The sequence below is a fragment of the Jaculus jaculus genome, chromosome 1 (genome assembly GCF_020740685.1).
Source record: "Jaculus jaculus isolate mJacJac1 chromosome 1, mJacJac1.mat.Y.cur, whole genome shotgun sequence".
In the NCBI taxonomy this organism is placed as follows: Eukaryota; Metazoa; Chordata; class Mammalia; order Rodentia; family Dipodidae; genus Jaculus; species Jaculus jaculus.
Window position 1 is genome coordinate 230,276,795 of NC_059102.1, and position 15,057 is coordinate 230,291,851.

At 39.2% G+C, this 15,057-nt stretch overlaps 1 protein-coding gene across 1 annotated transcript in view; it reads right to left on the reverse strand.

Annotated features, from left to right (window-relative positions):
- Nucleotides 1-15,057, reverse strand: part of Vps35 (VPS35 retromer complex component) — a 45,530-nt gene that overhangs the window by 29,483 nt on the left and 990 nt on the right. Inside the window, exons 2-5 of the mRNA XM_004664830.3 lie at nt 8,102-8,200; nt 6,419-6,515; nt 4,709-4,832; nt 1,264-1,446 (exon numbers count right to left, since the gene is read on the reverse strand). Coding sequence (XP_004664887.1) covers nt 1,264-1,446; nt 4,709-4,832; nt 6,419-6,515; nt 8,102-8,200 — 503 coding nt within the window. The remainder of the gene's footprint in view (nt 1-1,263; nt 1,447-4,708; nt 4,833-6,418; nt 6,516-8,101; nt 8,201-15,057) is intronic.

Genomic DNA, 15,057 nt, shown 5'->3' on the forward strand with positions numbered 1-15,057 from the left:
GTGAAGAGTTTACTACACCTAGCTAACCATTTGCCATTGCTGTGCAAAAAACAAAAACAAAACTATCATGGATTTAGATGTTGTAATAGTGGTCACACAAGAAATTTTGACCTCTATAAATAAATTTTATTGTTTTATTTTTATGAGTTAATTCCTAACTAGTACTCACAGATCATTAAAATCACTTATCTTCTTGGGTAACCAGTAGTCCATAAAAACTAATATGCACCCAAAAAATTACAAAAACTGGTTAGCTCATAAAAAGTTAAACACAGGGCTGGAAAGATGACTTAGCTGTTAAAAGCCAAAAGACCCAGGTTCTATTCCCTAGGGCCCATGTAAGCCAGCTACACAAGATGATACATGCATCTGGAGTACAGTGGCTGAAGGCCTTGGCACACCCTTTCTCTCCTTTCCTCTATCTGCCCCTCTCTCTTTCTCTCTCTCAAATAAATAAAATATTTTTTTAAAAGACTTAAAGTTGGGCCTAGAGAGATGGCTTAGCACTTAAGATGCTTGCCAACAAAGCCAAAGGACCTCAGTTTGATTCCCCAAGTACCCACGTAAGCCAGCTGCACAAGGTGGTGCATGTATCTGGAGTTTGTTTGCAGTGGCTGGAGGCTCTGGCACACCCATTCTCTCTCTGTCCCGCTCTCTCAAAAAAAAAAAATAAATAAATAAAGACTTAAAGTTAAACATACATCATTATTTCATCACAAATACAATTTCCTTTCTTTTTTAAAAAATAGCATTTTTATTGATATATTTGTGAGCAGAGAGAAAGGAAGAGTGCATGGGTGCTCCAGGACCCCTTGCTGCTGCAAATGAACTCCAGACACATGCATTACCTCATGCATCTAGCTTTACATGGGTATTGGGGAACTGAACTTAGACTGGTAGGCTTTACAAGCAAGCACCTCTAAACGCTGAGCCATCTCCCCAGCCCACAAATAAATTTTCAAATGTCATTTTAAAAGTCATACTTATAGTAAGTGGCCAGTCATGGTGGCACATGCCTGAAATCCCAGCACTTGGGAAGCTAACACCAAAAGACTGAGTCATGAGTTTGAGGCCAACCTGGGCTACAGTATCAAGTTGCCAGAAATACATATAAAGATCCTATCTCAAAACAAAACAAAACAGTTGGTCAAAAGAGCAGACAAATTCAAAGACATAATTTTCACATGTGTATACACGGGCTCATACTGCACATACCGAGATAGTTCTCTGTCACAATGGAAATGTATGTATGCGATTACTTACTCTGTTGGCTCTCCTTCATCAGGTAAAATGTTTCTGGTACACTGAAGAAGATAATTTCGAAGAAATAAACCTCTCAATGGATGCTGTACACCTCGGCACATTTCTACCAAATCTTTCAAAATATCTTTCCTGGACTGAGGAAATGATTTGACATATACAACTCCAACTGTAATCAACAGATAACTAAGAAAAGTATGAAAAGACATTTGATTAGAAACGTAATATTCAAGAATTTGATTTATGTGCAAACATACTACATTCATTTCAAATGAACAAGACAAAAACCATGTTGTTGGCTCCAGCATATTTATGAAAAAACAATCATTTGACTTTAAATATAACCACTAAAAATCTAAAAACAAAACAAAAATAAATACTGTATCACTGACTGATTTCAGCCAATCCCCCTTCTACCCATAGAGGATATAATTCAAGATACGTAGCTGATAACTAAAACTGCAGATAAGGATGGACCACTGTTTTCTCTTGTACATATAGACTTACAATAAAGTTTAAACTTAAGCAAAGAGATTAACAACTATAACTAGTAAAATAGCTATAATCATATAACATGTGAATGTGGTCTCTCTTTTGCTTTCATATCTTACTATTCACTATTCTTCAAGCGATGTGATATACAAATGCCTATGTAATGAGATAAATTAAGAAGGCGAGTAAAGCTGGGATAGCATTAGGCTGCCTCAGCACCATGATAACGCAACAGCTGATCTGATAACCCAGGTGATTAACAGGTAGGTAGCATATGTAGTATGGATACACTCAATAGGAGGATGAATCACAACCCCAGCAGGGCAAAACAAAGTCAGGGGCTGGAGAGATAGCTCAAGGATAAAAGCACTTGCCACATGATCATGAGGGCCCAAGTTTGGATCCCCAGCACCCATGTAAATGCCAGGCATAGTGATGTATACTTCCAATGTCAGCATTGGGGAAATAAAGATAGAGGATTCCCAGGGCTCAATGGCTAGCCAGTCTAGCTGACAGAAACCCTATCTCAATAAAGAAGATGGAGGACTGGAGAGATGGCTTAACAGTTAGGGTGCTTGCCTGCAAAGCCTAAGAACTCATGTTCAAATCTCCAGGTCCCACGTAGCCAAACACAGTGACACAAGTGCACAATCTTCCACATGCACCAAAGGAAGTGCATGAGTCTACAGTTCATTCCCAGCAGACTAAAGGTCCTGGAGCACCCATTCTCACTCTCTGCCTCTTTCTCAAAAATAAAAATAATTTAATAAATAAGGTAGAGAATGATGAAGGAAGATATACACATTTACCTCTGGCCTCTACATGCATGCATATACACGTCCATGCACACACACACACACAAACACACACACACACCACATACATACATATGTATGGAGGGAATTACCATGGGATATTGTTTATAGTTATGGAAGTTGTCAATAAAATTTTTAAAAATATGCAAAGATAAAGAAGTTAGGAAAATAATAACTGATATTTTCTAGAATGCAACTTAAAACAAATGTCTTTTTTTTTTGTTTTGTGTTTTTTTTTTGAGGTAGGGTCTCATTCTAGTCCAGGCTGATCTGGAATTCACTATTTAGTCTCAGGGTGGTCTCAAACTCAGGAGATCCTCATACCTCCGCCTCCCTGGTGCTGGTATTAAAGGCATGTGCCACCACGACCAGCTCTATTTTTTTTCTATCTGTAAAAAATGTAAATTTGGAGCTAGAAAGATGACTCAGTGGTTAAAGTGGTTACTTGCTTATAAAGCCTGCTGCCCCAGGTTCAATTCTCCAGCACCCACGTAAAGGTTAGATGTGAAAAGAGGTACAAGCATCTGGCAGTAAGAGATCCAAGTGCACTCATCAATTTGTACATGCACATGTGCATATACACACACAAATAAAAATACTAAATTGAAATAAAAAGTACATTTACTTGAGTACCGGAGAGATGGCTTAGTAGTTAAGGCACTTGTCTGTGAAGCCTAAGGACCCAAGTTCTATTCTCCAGGTCCCACGTAAGCCAGATGCACAATGGTGGCACATGCACCTGGAGTTCATCTGCAGTGGCTAGGGGCCCTGGCATGCCCATTCCCTCTCTCCCTCTCTCTAATAAATAAAAATCTTTAAAAAAAATTTTTTAAGTCCTTAAAAAAAAGTATATTTACTAAGAAATTATCTACCAAAATGTGAACCTCAGTTTGTCAAGTAATTCATTTGCTTTTCTTTTGGTGGGGGCTTGTTAAGGTAGGGGTTTCACTCTAGCCCCGGCTGGCCTCAAACTCAGAGATCCCCCTACTTCTGCTTCCTGAGCACTGGGATTAAAGGCATGTGCCACCTCTCTGGGCACTTCTAAATACTTTTAAGTTGGTTTTCTTTTCCTTTTCTGCTTTTTGGTTTTCTGAGCAGACAGGATCTTACTGTGCAGCCCTGGCACTTTCAGCAATGTGTCTGCCTCCAAGGTACAGGGATTACAGGCATTCTACCATGACTGGGAGTTTAGCAAAGCCAGTTTTAGCTGGCCATCGTGCTACAGGTCTGTTTGTAATCCTAGCATTTGGGGAACTCAGATAGGAAGATCACAAGTTCAAGTCCAACCTGAGATAGGAAGATGCTGTCTCAAAAAAAAAAAAAAAAAAAAAAAAACCTGCAGATGTTAAGTTTTATTTTTCTTTTAAAAATGTTTTTTATTTATTTGCAAGGAGAAAGATAGGGGGAGGGAGGATGAATTGGTGCACCAGGGCCTCTTGCCACTGTAAACAAACTCCAAATGCATGCAACTGCTTTATGCATCTGGCTTTACATGGGAACTAGAGAATCAAATCTAGGCTGTCAGGCTTTGTAAGCAAGTCCCTTTAACCACTAAGTAATCTCCCCAGCCCAGGTACAAGTTTTCAATTAGCAATGAATACATAAATTTCACTGGCTACATACTGTCAGTGTGCAAAGCCTAGGAAATACATACAAACACTCTTACAAGGTTGGAGGAATGGCTCAGTTAAAGGCAATTGCTTACAAAGTCTGCTGACTCAGGTCTGACTCCCCAGTGCCCATGTAAAGCCAGATGCACAAAGTGGTGGGTGCATCTGGAGTTTGCTTGCAGTGGCAAGAGTCACCCTCTCTACCTGTAAATAAAAATTTTTTTGAGGTAGGTTTGTTATTCTAGCCCAGGATAACCTGGAACTAACTCTGTAAATTGAGTTAAAAATGTGTGCCACCCAGCCCTGGCTATATGAAGCTAGAAAGATAGCTCAGTAGTTAAAGGAACTTGCTTATAAAACCTGATGGCCTAGGTTCATTTCCCCAGTACCCACCTAAAGCCAGATGTACAAAGTGATACATGTGTCTGGAGTTTGTTTACAGTGGCAAGAGGCACTCATTTTCTCTGCTTGCAAATAAATAAAATATCAATCAAAATAAAAACATTAAAACAATGCTTAGATTCTACTTACAGCCTTGGGATGATGTTTCCAGCATACTGTACAAGTTCATAGAGATCTGCTACTTTTCTTCCTTTAGCAAATTCATCTGTCAGGTAGACCTCCAAGTAGTGCAGTTCATCAGAAATAGCCATATCTTTTAATATGATTAAGGACTAAGAATAAAGGTAAGTTAACCTAAACAAAATTCTAAAACTACTGGGCAGTACTAGGGATGCAGCTCAGTGGTATCAGCATTTGCTTAGTATGCCCAAGACTTTGTGCTTACTTTCTATTACCAGTACAAAAGGGAGAGAAAGAGATAGAGACAGTCTGACTGACTGACTGACTGAATTGCTGGGCATGGTGGTGCACGCTTTTAATACCAGTACTCAGTAGACAGAGATAGGAGTATGGCTATGAGTTTGGGGCCAGCTGGGGACTACAGAGTGAATTCCAGGCCAGCCTGGACTAGAACAAGACCCTACCACAGGGGAAAAAAAAAAATCTATTATGCTGACTGGCATGGGGGTGCACAGCTGTAATCCCAGCTACTTGGTAAGCTTAGGCTAAAGGATCATAAGAAAGCCATTGGGGCTGGGCATGGTGGCACATGCTTTTAATCACAGCACTCAGGAGCTCTACTTATTGAAGACTAAGTAGGAAACTTAATCAAAAATATCTGAGTCAGCTGGGTCTGGTGGCATACACCTTTAATCCCAGAACTCGGGAGGTAGAGGTAGGAGGATCGCCATGAGTTTGAGGCCACCCTGAGACTACATAGTGAATTCCAGGTCAGCCTGAGCTACAGTGAGACCCTACCTTGGGAGGGGAGGGGAGGCGGGTGGGCAGGCAGGCAAGACCATCTCACTGTCTAAAACCCAGTCAGGCATGCAGCTACACACCTGTAATCTCAGCACTTGGAAAGCAGAGGCAAAAGGATCTCTGTGGCCTGGCATGGTGGTGCACACCTTTAATCCCAGCACTCAGCACTCAAAGAGACAGAGACAGGAGGATCACTGTGAGTTTGAGGCCACCCTGAGACTACATAGTGAATTCCAGGTTAGCCTGAGCTAGAGTAACACTCAACCTCAAACAAAACACACAACAAAACAAAACAAAGGATCACTGTGAATTGGAGACCAGACTAGTCTACTTAACAAGCTCCAGGCCAGGCACAATACATCATAAGACATCAAAAGCAAACAAAAAAGCAATCAACTGCATAACAGCTTCAATATTCTTCAAACAGGGTCTAAAAATTGAGATATAGTAACAACCACTATTTAAAGCAATAAGGCTGGGAATTTAACTCAGTGGCAGAGTGCTTCTCTGGAGTGGGGGGAAAAAAACCCACAAAGAAAGGTTGTGGGGGCGTAGGGAAGAGGCTTTAAGCTTAGAAAAGGGGGATTCTGGAAGCAAGTTTTCTTTGTCTTATTTAACACATCTCCTGGGGGAGTACAATTCTGTCTGAATAATAACTAGAAAATGTTAAGAGCAAACAAAAGGTAGGCATGGTGGCTCACACCTGTAATCCCAATACTCAGAAGATGGAGACAGGAGGATTGCTAATTTGAAGCCAGCCAGAACTACATAATAAACTACAAACCAGCCTGGACAACAAAGTAAGAACCCATCAAAAACATACAAACAAAAACCAAAGGTGAGATAACAACAAACAAAACAGGCTTATCAAGAAGTGAGAATGGCCCAAATGTTTTTTCTTGAACAATCAAAAGATACAAAGTTCATAGTAGCTCTTTGGTGATAACATAGAAGTCCGGAGTTCACCAAGCATATTGGAAGCATGTTTCAGAGCATCCATCAGCTTGTTTTTGTCCTATAGAAATACAAGAGAACTGATGAGAATGTGCAATTTTTAATCAACATTTATCTTGACTATCTTAATAAAAGCTGTTGCATGGTTTTTAAAGTATACAGCACCTGCATTATTTTAGTCACATAAAAATCAGCTTCACGTATTTTTTCCTTGCTTTTTCTCTGACAATAAAAATAGACAGGATTCCTCACCAGGGCTGCAAAGCTTGATAAGAATCCCATTACAAATTCTTTTTGAAAACCTTTCAAAAATAAAAAGAATCCCAGTACATAACCATATGTGTATAGGTATAACTTCAATCTTTTCTACCTCTAAAAGACAGGAAACTATCTCCATCAGTCCACATTTGACTTGCAACCAAGAGACCTTTTTGAAGCAATGTAACAGTGACTTTGTCACTGGTCTTCAGACTCCTCAGAGCATCTGTAATGACTATCCGCTTGTGTTCTTCAAATCCTCTCGAAGACCCGTATGTCTCACTTAACTCATAGGTATACTGCTGAGATACTGTTAGAAAACCCTACTAATACACAGAAAGAGAAGCAAGAGCAAGCCCATTTTTCCATCCCAAGACATTTTTCTTTCCAAATTTGTTGGAAAGGAAACCAAAACAGTAAGACATGATACTAAATTTTAACTATCACCACTACCACAGCAACTTACGGCTTTAAGTACCTGCCTATTTGGTTCAGTTCCTTACATTTTAATCCGCAGGGTGTCCTAACAGATTACTTCCTATCTTTAGAAGACAAGAACATGTAAGCAGGTAAAAGAATACTTGTACTTGTTTTTGGAGACAGGGTCTCACTGTGTGACCCAGGGTTGGTCTCAAACTTTTAATTCTGCCTCAGCCAGGAATGGTGGTACATGCCTTTAACCCCAGCACACAGAAGGCAGAGCTAGGAAGATCTTAATGAGTTCGAGGCCAGACCAGGACTAGACAATAAGTGCCAAGTCAACCTGGGTTAGAGTGAGACCTTACCTTGAAAAAAACAAAAAGAAAAAAAATTCTCCTGCATCACCTTCCGAGTGTTGGGATTACATGTGTGCACCACAACACTGATAGTTTTAAAGTTAGTTTCCATAATAGATGTATTTATTCAGGATAGAAATTCAAGTTCTAAAGATATCCAGGTAAAAACAATTCAATTTGAAAGAATCCAGCTGAGCGTGGTGGCATACACCTTTAATCTCAGCACATGAGTTTAAGGCCACCCTGAGAATGTACAGTGAATTTCAGGTGAGCCTGGGCTACAGTGAAACCCTACCTTGAAAAACAAAACAAAATCCATTCAACAACGGTTTACGTTAAGTAGTCCTCTGATTTGAGCTGTTGAACCAAAGAAGGTCAGTAATATGGGTGGCAATTTGTGACTAAAAGTCAAGATTTCTTGTTCCCATAAGTTTACATTCCAGTCCAGAATACAGACAGTCCCTAGCTATACATATAATTATGAGAAAGGAAGACTGAAAATGCTCTACACAGTGCTAGAGACAGATGCTGGTATAGACTGAAAACAAGATTTAGAACTGGAGATGCTTGGGAACCTAGAGTCTGTAATTGTGTCTCACATTTTCACTCTTACCAGGCATCTCTTCATCTGGAACGACTGGACCTTCACGGCCTGTATGGCTTCATCCAAGAGCTTTTCCTGCTCATCCTGAGGTGACTGCTGTGTTGTAGGCTGAAATAAGCATTTTAAAATACTTAGTAAGTACTTTCTCTTAGCAATTTTTTTATGTCTAGTTCTAGCCAATTTCCTTTTTCAAAACTTTCACATATGACTTGTTCTGGCTCTGTATCACAAACTAATATGAATTTTTGACAAGTGAATGACAACCTCCAAGATACGAATGGTAGTAGTTTATGGCTGTGTTCTGCTAATATACTGTGAATCTAACCAGAACACAGCTACATAGCCAAGCTAATTCTTATGACAAGTGTAGTTTAATCCAAATCTGGAAAAATAAACTTTCCCTTTCAACTATGTTTCATATCTGGCTTATTATCATTTCAAATACACAGATGTACAGCTGTAATGGACAAAAATATACATGTACTCTTCTGTGCCACCAGCAAAAATCTGCTTGCAAAATAAACCCACTCATTGTATAAACTTTTTCATGTTGTATAAACTATGCATGACTACCACAGCATACATTACAGTGAAATTATATAATTGATGGGCATTTTTATGTCAAGATTCTAGATACACAATGCGTACTTCATAAATGTTCACTGCATGTATAAACTGACTTTAGGGCTGGAGAGAGAGCTCAGCAGTTAAGGTGCTTGAGTACAAAACCTAACTATCAGGGTTTGAGTCCCCAGTACCCATGTAAAGCCAGATACAGAGAGGCCCATTAATCTGGAGTTCATTTGCAGTGGTTAGGGGCTCTGGTGCACCCATTCTCTCCATCTGTCTCTCTTCTCTCCCTCCCTCTGCTTGCAAATAAACAAACTACCTTTAGACCTTTTAAACTATGTATTTAATTTAAAAACTAATGAACAGGACTGGAGAGATGGCTTAGCTGTTAAGGAGCTTGCCTGCAAAGCCTAAGAACTCATGTTTGAATCTTCAGGTCCCACAAAAGTCAGACACGCAGTGACACAAGCGCACATTGTTGCACATGCACCAAGGAGGAGCACCATCTAGGGTTTGTTTGCAGCAGGCAAAGGCCCTGGCATTCCCATTCTCTCAAATTAAAAAAAAAACAAAAAATGAACAGATGAACATAAAATAACTAATCAACGGATGAATGGAAAAACAGTAGTACATGCATACAATAGAATTATTATTCAGCCATTAAAAGGTCGGAACCAGGCTGAGCATGGTGGTGCATGCTTTTAATCCCAGCACTCAGGAGGTAGAGGTAGGAGGACCACCATGAGTTGGAGGCCACCTGAGACTACAGAGTGAATTCCAGGTCTGCCTGGACTAGAGTGAGACCCTACGTTGAAAAAACAAACAACAACAACAACAACAAAAACACCAAAAAAAAAAAAAACAACAACAAAAAGGTCTGAACCAGGCTGAAGAGGTGGCCTAATGGTTAAAGCGCTTGCCTGCAAAGCCTAAGAACCCAGGTTCAATTTCCCAGTACCCACATAAACCAGATACACTTGGTGGCAAAGGCATCTGAAATTCATTTTCAGTGACTAAAGGCCGTGGTATACCTATTCTCTCTCTCTTCAATAAACAAATAGAATATTTTTTAAAGTGTGAAATATTAATACCTGCTAAATAAATAAACCTAGAAAATATTTTACCATATGACAGAAGTTAGACAAAAAGTTGCATAATGCATGATTCCACTTATATGAAATATCTCAAATAGCAAGTCATCTACAGAAACAGAGAGTAGACTGAAGGAGGGAAGGTGGACAAGTCACTGCTTAATGAGCACAGGGTTTCCTTTTAACCATAACGCAAATGTTCTGAGACAAATTAGAGATAATGTTGTAGATTACTTTGAACTGCTAATTTTATGTCAATTCATTTTAATTTTTAAAAACTGACTGAAGGGACTAGAGAGATGGTGCAGCAGTTAAAGGCTCTTGCTTGCAAAGCCTGATGGCCCAGGTTCAATTCCCCAGTACCCATGCAAAACCACATACACAAAGTGGTGCATGCATCTGGAGTTCCTTTACAGGGGCAAGAGGCTCTGGCACATCCATACTCATTCTCTCTCACTGCTCACAGATAAATAAAAAAATAAATAGACTGTCTAAAGGTCTGGGTGTAGTGGCACACACTTTTAATCCCAGCACTAAGGAGGCTGAAGTAGGATTGCTGTGAGTTCAAGGTCAACCTGAGACTACACAGAGAATTCCAGGTCAGCCTGGGCTAGAACAAAAAGAAAAAAAGAAAAAGAAAACTGACTAAAGGACCAGAGAGATGGCTCAACTGTTAAAAGACTCTTTCTTGCAAAGCCTGATGGTCCAGTTTTAATTTCTTAGTAGCCACACAAAGCCAGATGTACAAAATGACAAAGTGTCTGCAGTTCATTTGCAGTGGCAGGAGGCCCTGGCATACCCATTCTCTCTTTGCCTTTTTCTCCTTTTGTTTTTTCTTTCTTCCTATCTCTCCCCTGAAATAAATAAATATTTGTTTAAAACTGACTAAAGGGCTGAAGAGATAGCTTTGCGATTAAGGCACTTGCCTGCAAAGCCTAAGGAGCCACATTCAGCTCTCCAGTTCCCACATAAGCCAGATGCACAAAGGTGAGGAAAGGTGGCACAAGCTCACTAAGTGGTGCAAGCGTCTGGAGGTCGACTGCAGTGGCTAAGGTCCTGGCATGCCAATTTTCTCTCTCTTCTCTAAAAAAAACTGACTAAAGAAAAGGTACCTCTTCACATAATGAGTTAGAAAAGGCAGAAGACACAGACATACAAAAACATGGAAGTAAAACCTGGTTTGTCTCATACCTAAAACAATACATTTTAAAATGAACAGAAACAGGAACAACATAAAACTCACTTCTGAATTACAATTTATAAAGTTGAAAACTCTCTTGGTTTAATTTTGGGAAGAAAAACAATGATTAATATCATACATCTCCCTTTATTTTGTCTCTAACAATCATTAATAAACTGAGTTTACCTGAAATGACCCCTCCTCAAGAATCATAAATAAATTTCAAAGAAAAAGTTAGGTGTCATAGTCTTCATTTAATGAGAATATTAACTATATCACAAACTATTAGCATAAAATGCTGGTTTCACAGGTAAGGAGGACACAGGCATTTAAGGATTCTGACTTAATCCCAGCAGTCAGGTTTGAGGAAGAAGGTGTGCCAGGAGTGTGAGACCAGCTTGTACTACAGACTAAAACCTTCTCAAAAAAAAAAAAAAAAAGGCTGGAGAGATGGCTTAGCAGTTAAGGTGCTTCCCTGCAAAGCCAAAGGACCCAGGTTCAATTCCCCAGTACCCACATAAGCCAGATGCACAAAGGGGTGCTTGCATCAGGGGTTCATTTGCAATGGCTAGAGGCCCTGGCACACCCATTCTCTGTCTCCTCTATCTTTCTCTCTGCTTAAAAACAAATAAATTAAACAAATAAAAAAAGCCAGGTGTGGTGGCACATGCCTTTAATCTCAGCACTTGGGAGGTAAAGGTAGGATTGCCATAAATTCAAGGCTAACCAGAGACTACATAGTGAATTCCAGGTCAGTGAGATCCTACCTTGAATAACCAAACAACAACAAAAAGATTTTGGCAAGGAAATTTACTATATGTTGGCCAGTCCTGTGAGTATTTCAGTGAAACCAACCTATCTTAATCTTTTTTGGGCTCTCTGCATCTGGATGTGATAGATTTAACAATAAATTAGTAGATTTCATTAAGTTTAAGTTGTCAACTAGACATTTTTGTAACTGTAAGCTTTACCACATTCACATTCCTGTATAGTCATCACCACCTTTCCATGTCCAAAACATTTTCATCTTTCCAAATGAAAACTATACCCATTAAGTAAAGGACAATCCTGAGTTACCCTCATGCCCTTCAGTTAAACAAATCTTTGTTTTACTAGTCTAGATACCTCATATGTGGAATTAAACAATGCTACTTTTCCTTTTGTGTCTTGCTTTTTTTCACTTAGTGTGCTGTCAAGGTTCATCCTTGTTAGAGGTTGTGTCAGAATTTCCCTCCTTTTAAAAGGCTGAATAATATTTCACTGTATGTATCTGCATTTTGTTTATTGATTCATCCATCTATGGACATGTGAATTCTTTCCCCACCTTTTGGCTCCTGCCTATGAATCATCTTCATAGCAAATAAAACTTGGGGTATAAAGTGATTACAAATAATTTCAAAAAACTAATATAGAATGACTAGAAACAAAAAGAAAATTTTAGGAAAATCATTGAATTTTGTATTAACTAAACTTAAACTTAATAGAAACATAAATACAAAAATGTAAAAAAAAATACAGAAGACAACTTACTACAAAGTAGAATACAAATAAAGTTATAATAATGAAATGTATTTTTATATTACTCAATATAGTTGTGCAAATATAAGGGCCTTATTTCCTTCCCTCCTTTTTTTTTGGGTACTGGAATTTGAACTTAGAGCCTTGGACTTGCTAAGTAAGCATTCTACCACTGAGCTATATACCCAGTCTCTCAGCAATTCTTGATGCCCTTCCTGGGAAATGTCACATGAAGCAGGAAGAGTTACATCATGAACATCCTATCATTAAACACAACCATATAATCAGTGTCCTCTAACACATGAAAGTGGTTTACATTTGCAAATGCCTCTGTACTTCACAAAGCATGGATCAGAGAAAAATAAAAACACTGTGGAACCAAGACCAAATTAACATTTGTGATTAGCCCTACCTTAGCTCAAGGTCCACAAACCTCCCTTCCAGTGTTATAAGGAATAAAGAAACGCAAAGGTAATCAATCATGAACTGGTGGCTTATAAAAGATACTCTCTATTTAAACTACAAAATGGAAATAGTAAGAGTACTTGTGGGCTGGAGAGATGGCTCAGCAGTTGGAGGCACTTGCTTGTAAAGCTTGTTGGCCCAGGGTTCAGTTTCCCACTACACAAGCAAACCCAGACACAGAAAATGGCACATGCATCGGGAGTTCACCTGCAGCAGAAAGTGGTCTAGTGTGCCCATACTCTCCCATGCATAGGCAAATAAATTAATTAAAAGAAAAGGGTACTTGGATTGGAGAGATGGCTTAGCAGTTAAGGCACTTGCCTGCGAAGCCTAAGGACTTATGTCCAACTCTCCAGGTCCCATGTAAATCAGATGCAAAGTGATGCAAGCATGCAAGGTCACACATGCACACAAGGGGGTGCATATACAGTGCCTGGAGGCCCTGACGCACCAATTCTCTCCCTCTCTCAGTTAAAAAAAAAAAAAAAAGGGTGTGGTGGCACACACCTTTAATTCTAGTACTTGGGAAGCAGAGGTAGGAGGATTGCTGTGACTCTGAGCCCAGCCTGAGACTACAGAGCAAATTCTAGGTTATCCTATGCTAGAGCAAGACTCTACCTTGAAAATAAAAAAATAAATAAATAAAGAGTATTTGAGTCCGGCTTAGTGGTCCACGCCTTTAATCCCAGCACTTGGGAGGCAGAGGTAGGAGGACTGCCATGAGTTTGAGGCCACCCTGAGACTACACAGTGAATTCCAGGTCAGCCTGGGCTGGAGCAAGACCTTATCTAGAATAAATAAATAAATGAAAGAGTACTTGAATTGCTGTTATGAGGAATTACACAAAATTCAAAATTATATTCCCTTGACATGCAAGCAATTTCCTCCACCCATTGTAGGAACATACTTGTTGGTCAATTTCTCCATTCCTATGCTGCAGATGTGACCTGACAGTACAATGCAAATCTCAAAATGAAAAGCAATCTCACAAAGATTCTTTTTTTTAAAAAAACATTTTTATTCTATATTGAATGTGTGCATAATTTATCATTTGTGTTAACTTTGTTTATAATGTAAATTCACAAAGATTCTTAATCCTATCATGCTAAAGAAAATACTACTTTCAAACTGATGCTATGGCACATGCTAACACTGCAGAGAGCATTAAGGATGACAAGAAGTGAGAATTTTAAAACCCTGTTGTAGTGTTTGCTTAGCAGGCTCAAAGCCCTGGTTCGATCACCCCAAGACTCCAAAAAGCAAAAAACAACAACAAATTATTCTACTATATACATACACTAATTTCCCAACACACTATAACTCCTACCATGGAGCACAAAGTAAACATTTCTCACCTACAGCTTCATCTACTGGCAATGTTCTTTCTTCTTCGAGTGGACAATTTATGCCCATACTCCACAGAATCTGTTCCCTTTACCTCCAGTAGTCTTTCACAGGCAAAACTTTTTCCCATCATGACTCCAAAGTGCTGAGTTGATGGAGTTTATAAAGCATCCCTTACACTGGATTACAGTAAGTTCACAAGCACGTCTCCTCCTCTAATCTGTATCCAGTGTTTACCATAGTGCATGACATTGAAAGCTCACAAGATGTTTGATTAATTGAACTGGATTCTAGATTTTTAGGAGTGAAGGGTTAATGAGACGCTCACTTGTTTTCAGATGCACAAGTGTGACTCAAAGACTTAATAACTGCGCAAGTGATAAAGACTGGCCATAACAGGAATGATACTAATAAAATGTACAAGGGACTGTGCCTAGCTCACTGCTCCAATGTGGACCACCCAGCACAAAACATTATAAAAGTTAATCAGCAAGTGCTGACAGACAAGTCCTAAAGCTAAATTTTACTTATCATATATTAATCCCCAACTATAAAAAAATCATCTTGTAAGCATGTAAGGCAATATAATGTATGAAAATAGTATATGTCAAAGACTTGACCAGGCACGTGGGCATGGTCCCAGCATTCAGAAGGCGGAAGCTGGACTGTCATGAGTGCCAGGCTTACCAGGTATTAGCAAGAACATCCCAAACACTTAACCCCCCTCAAAATATTTAATCTTGTTTTCTTCCCCATCAACACATTTAAAGTAAAAAGTGTCCAGGCTTACAGAACTT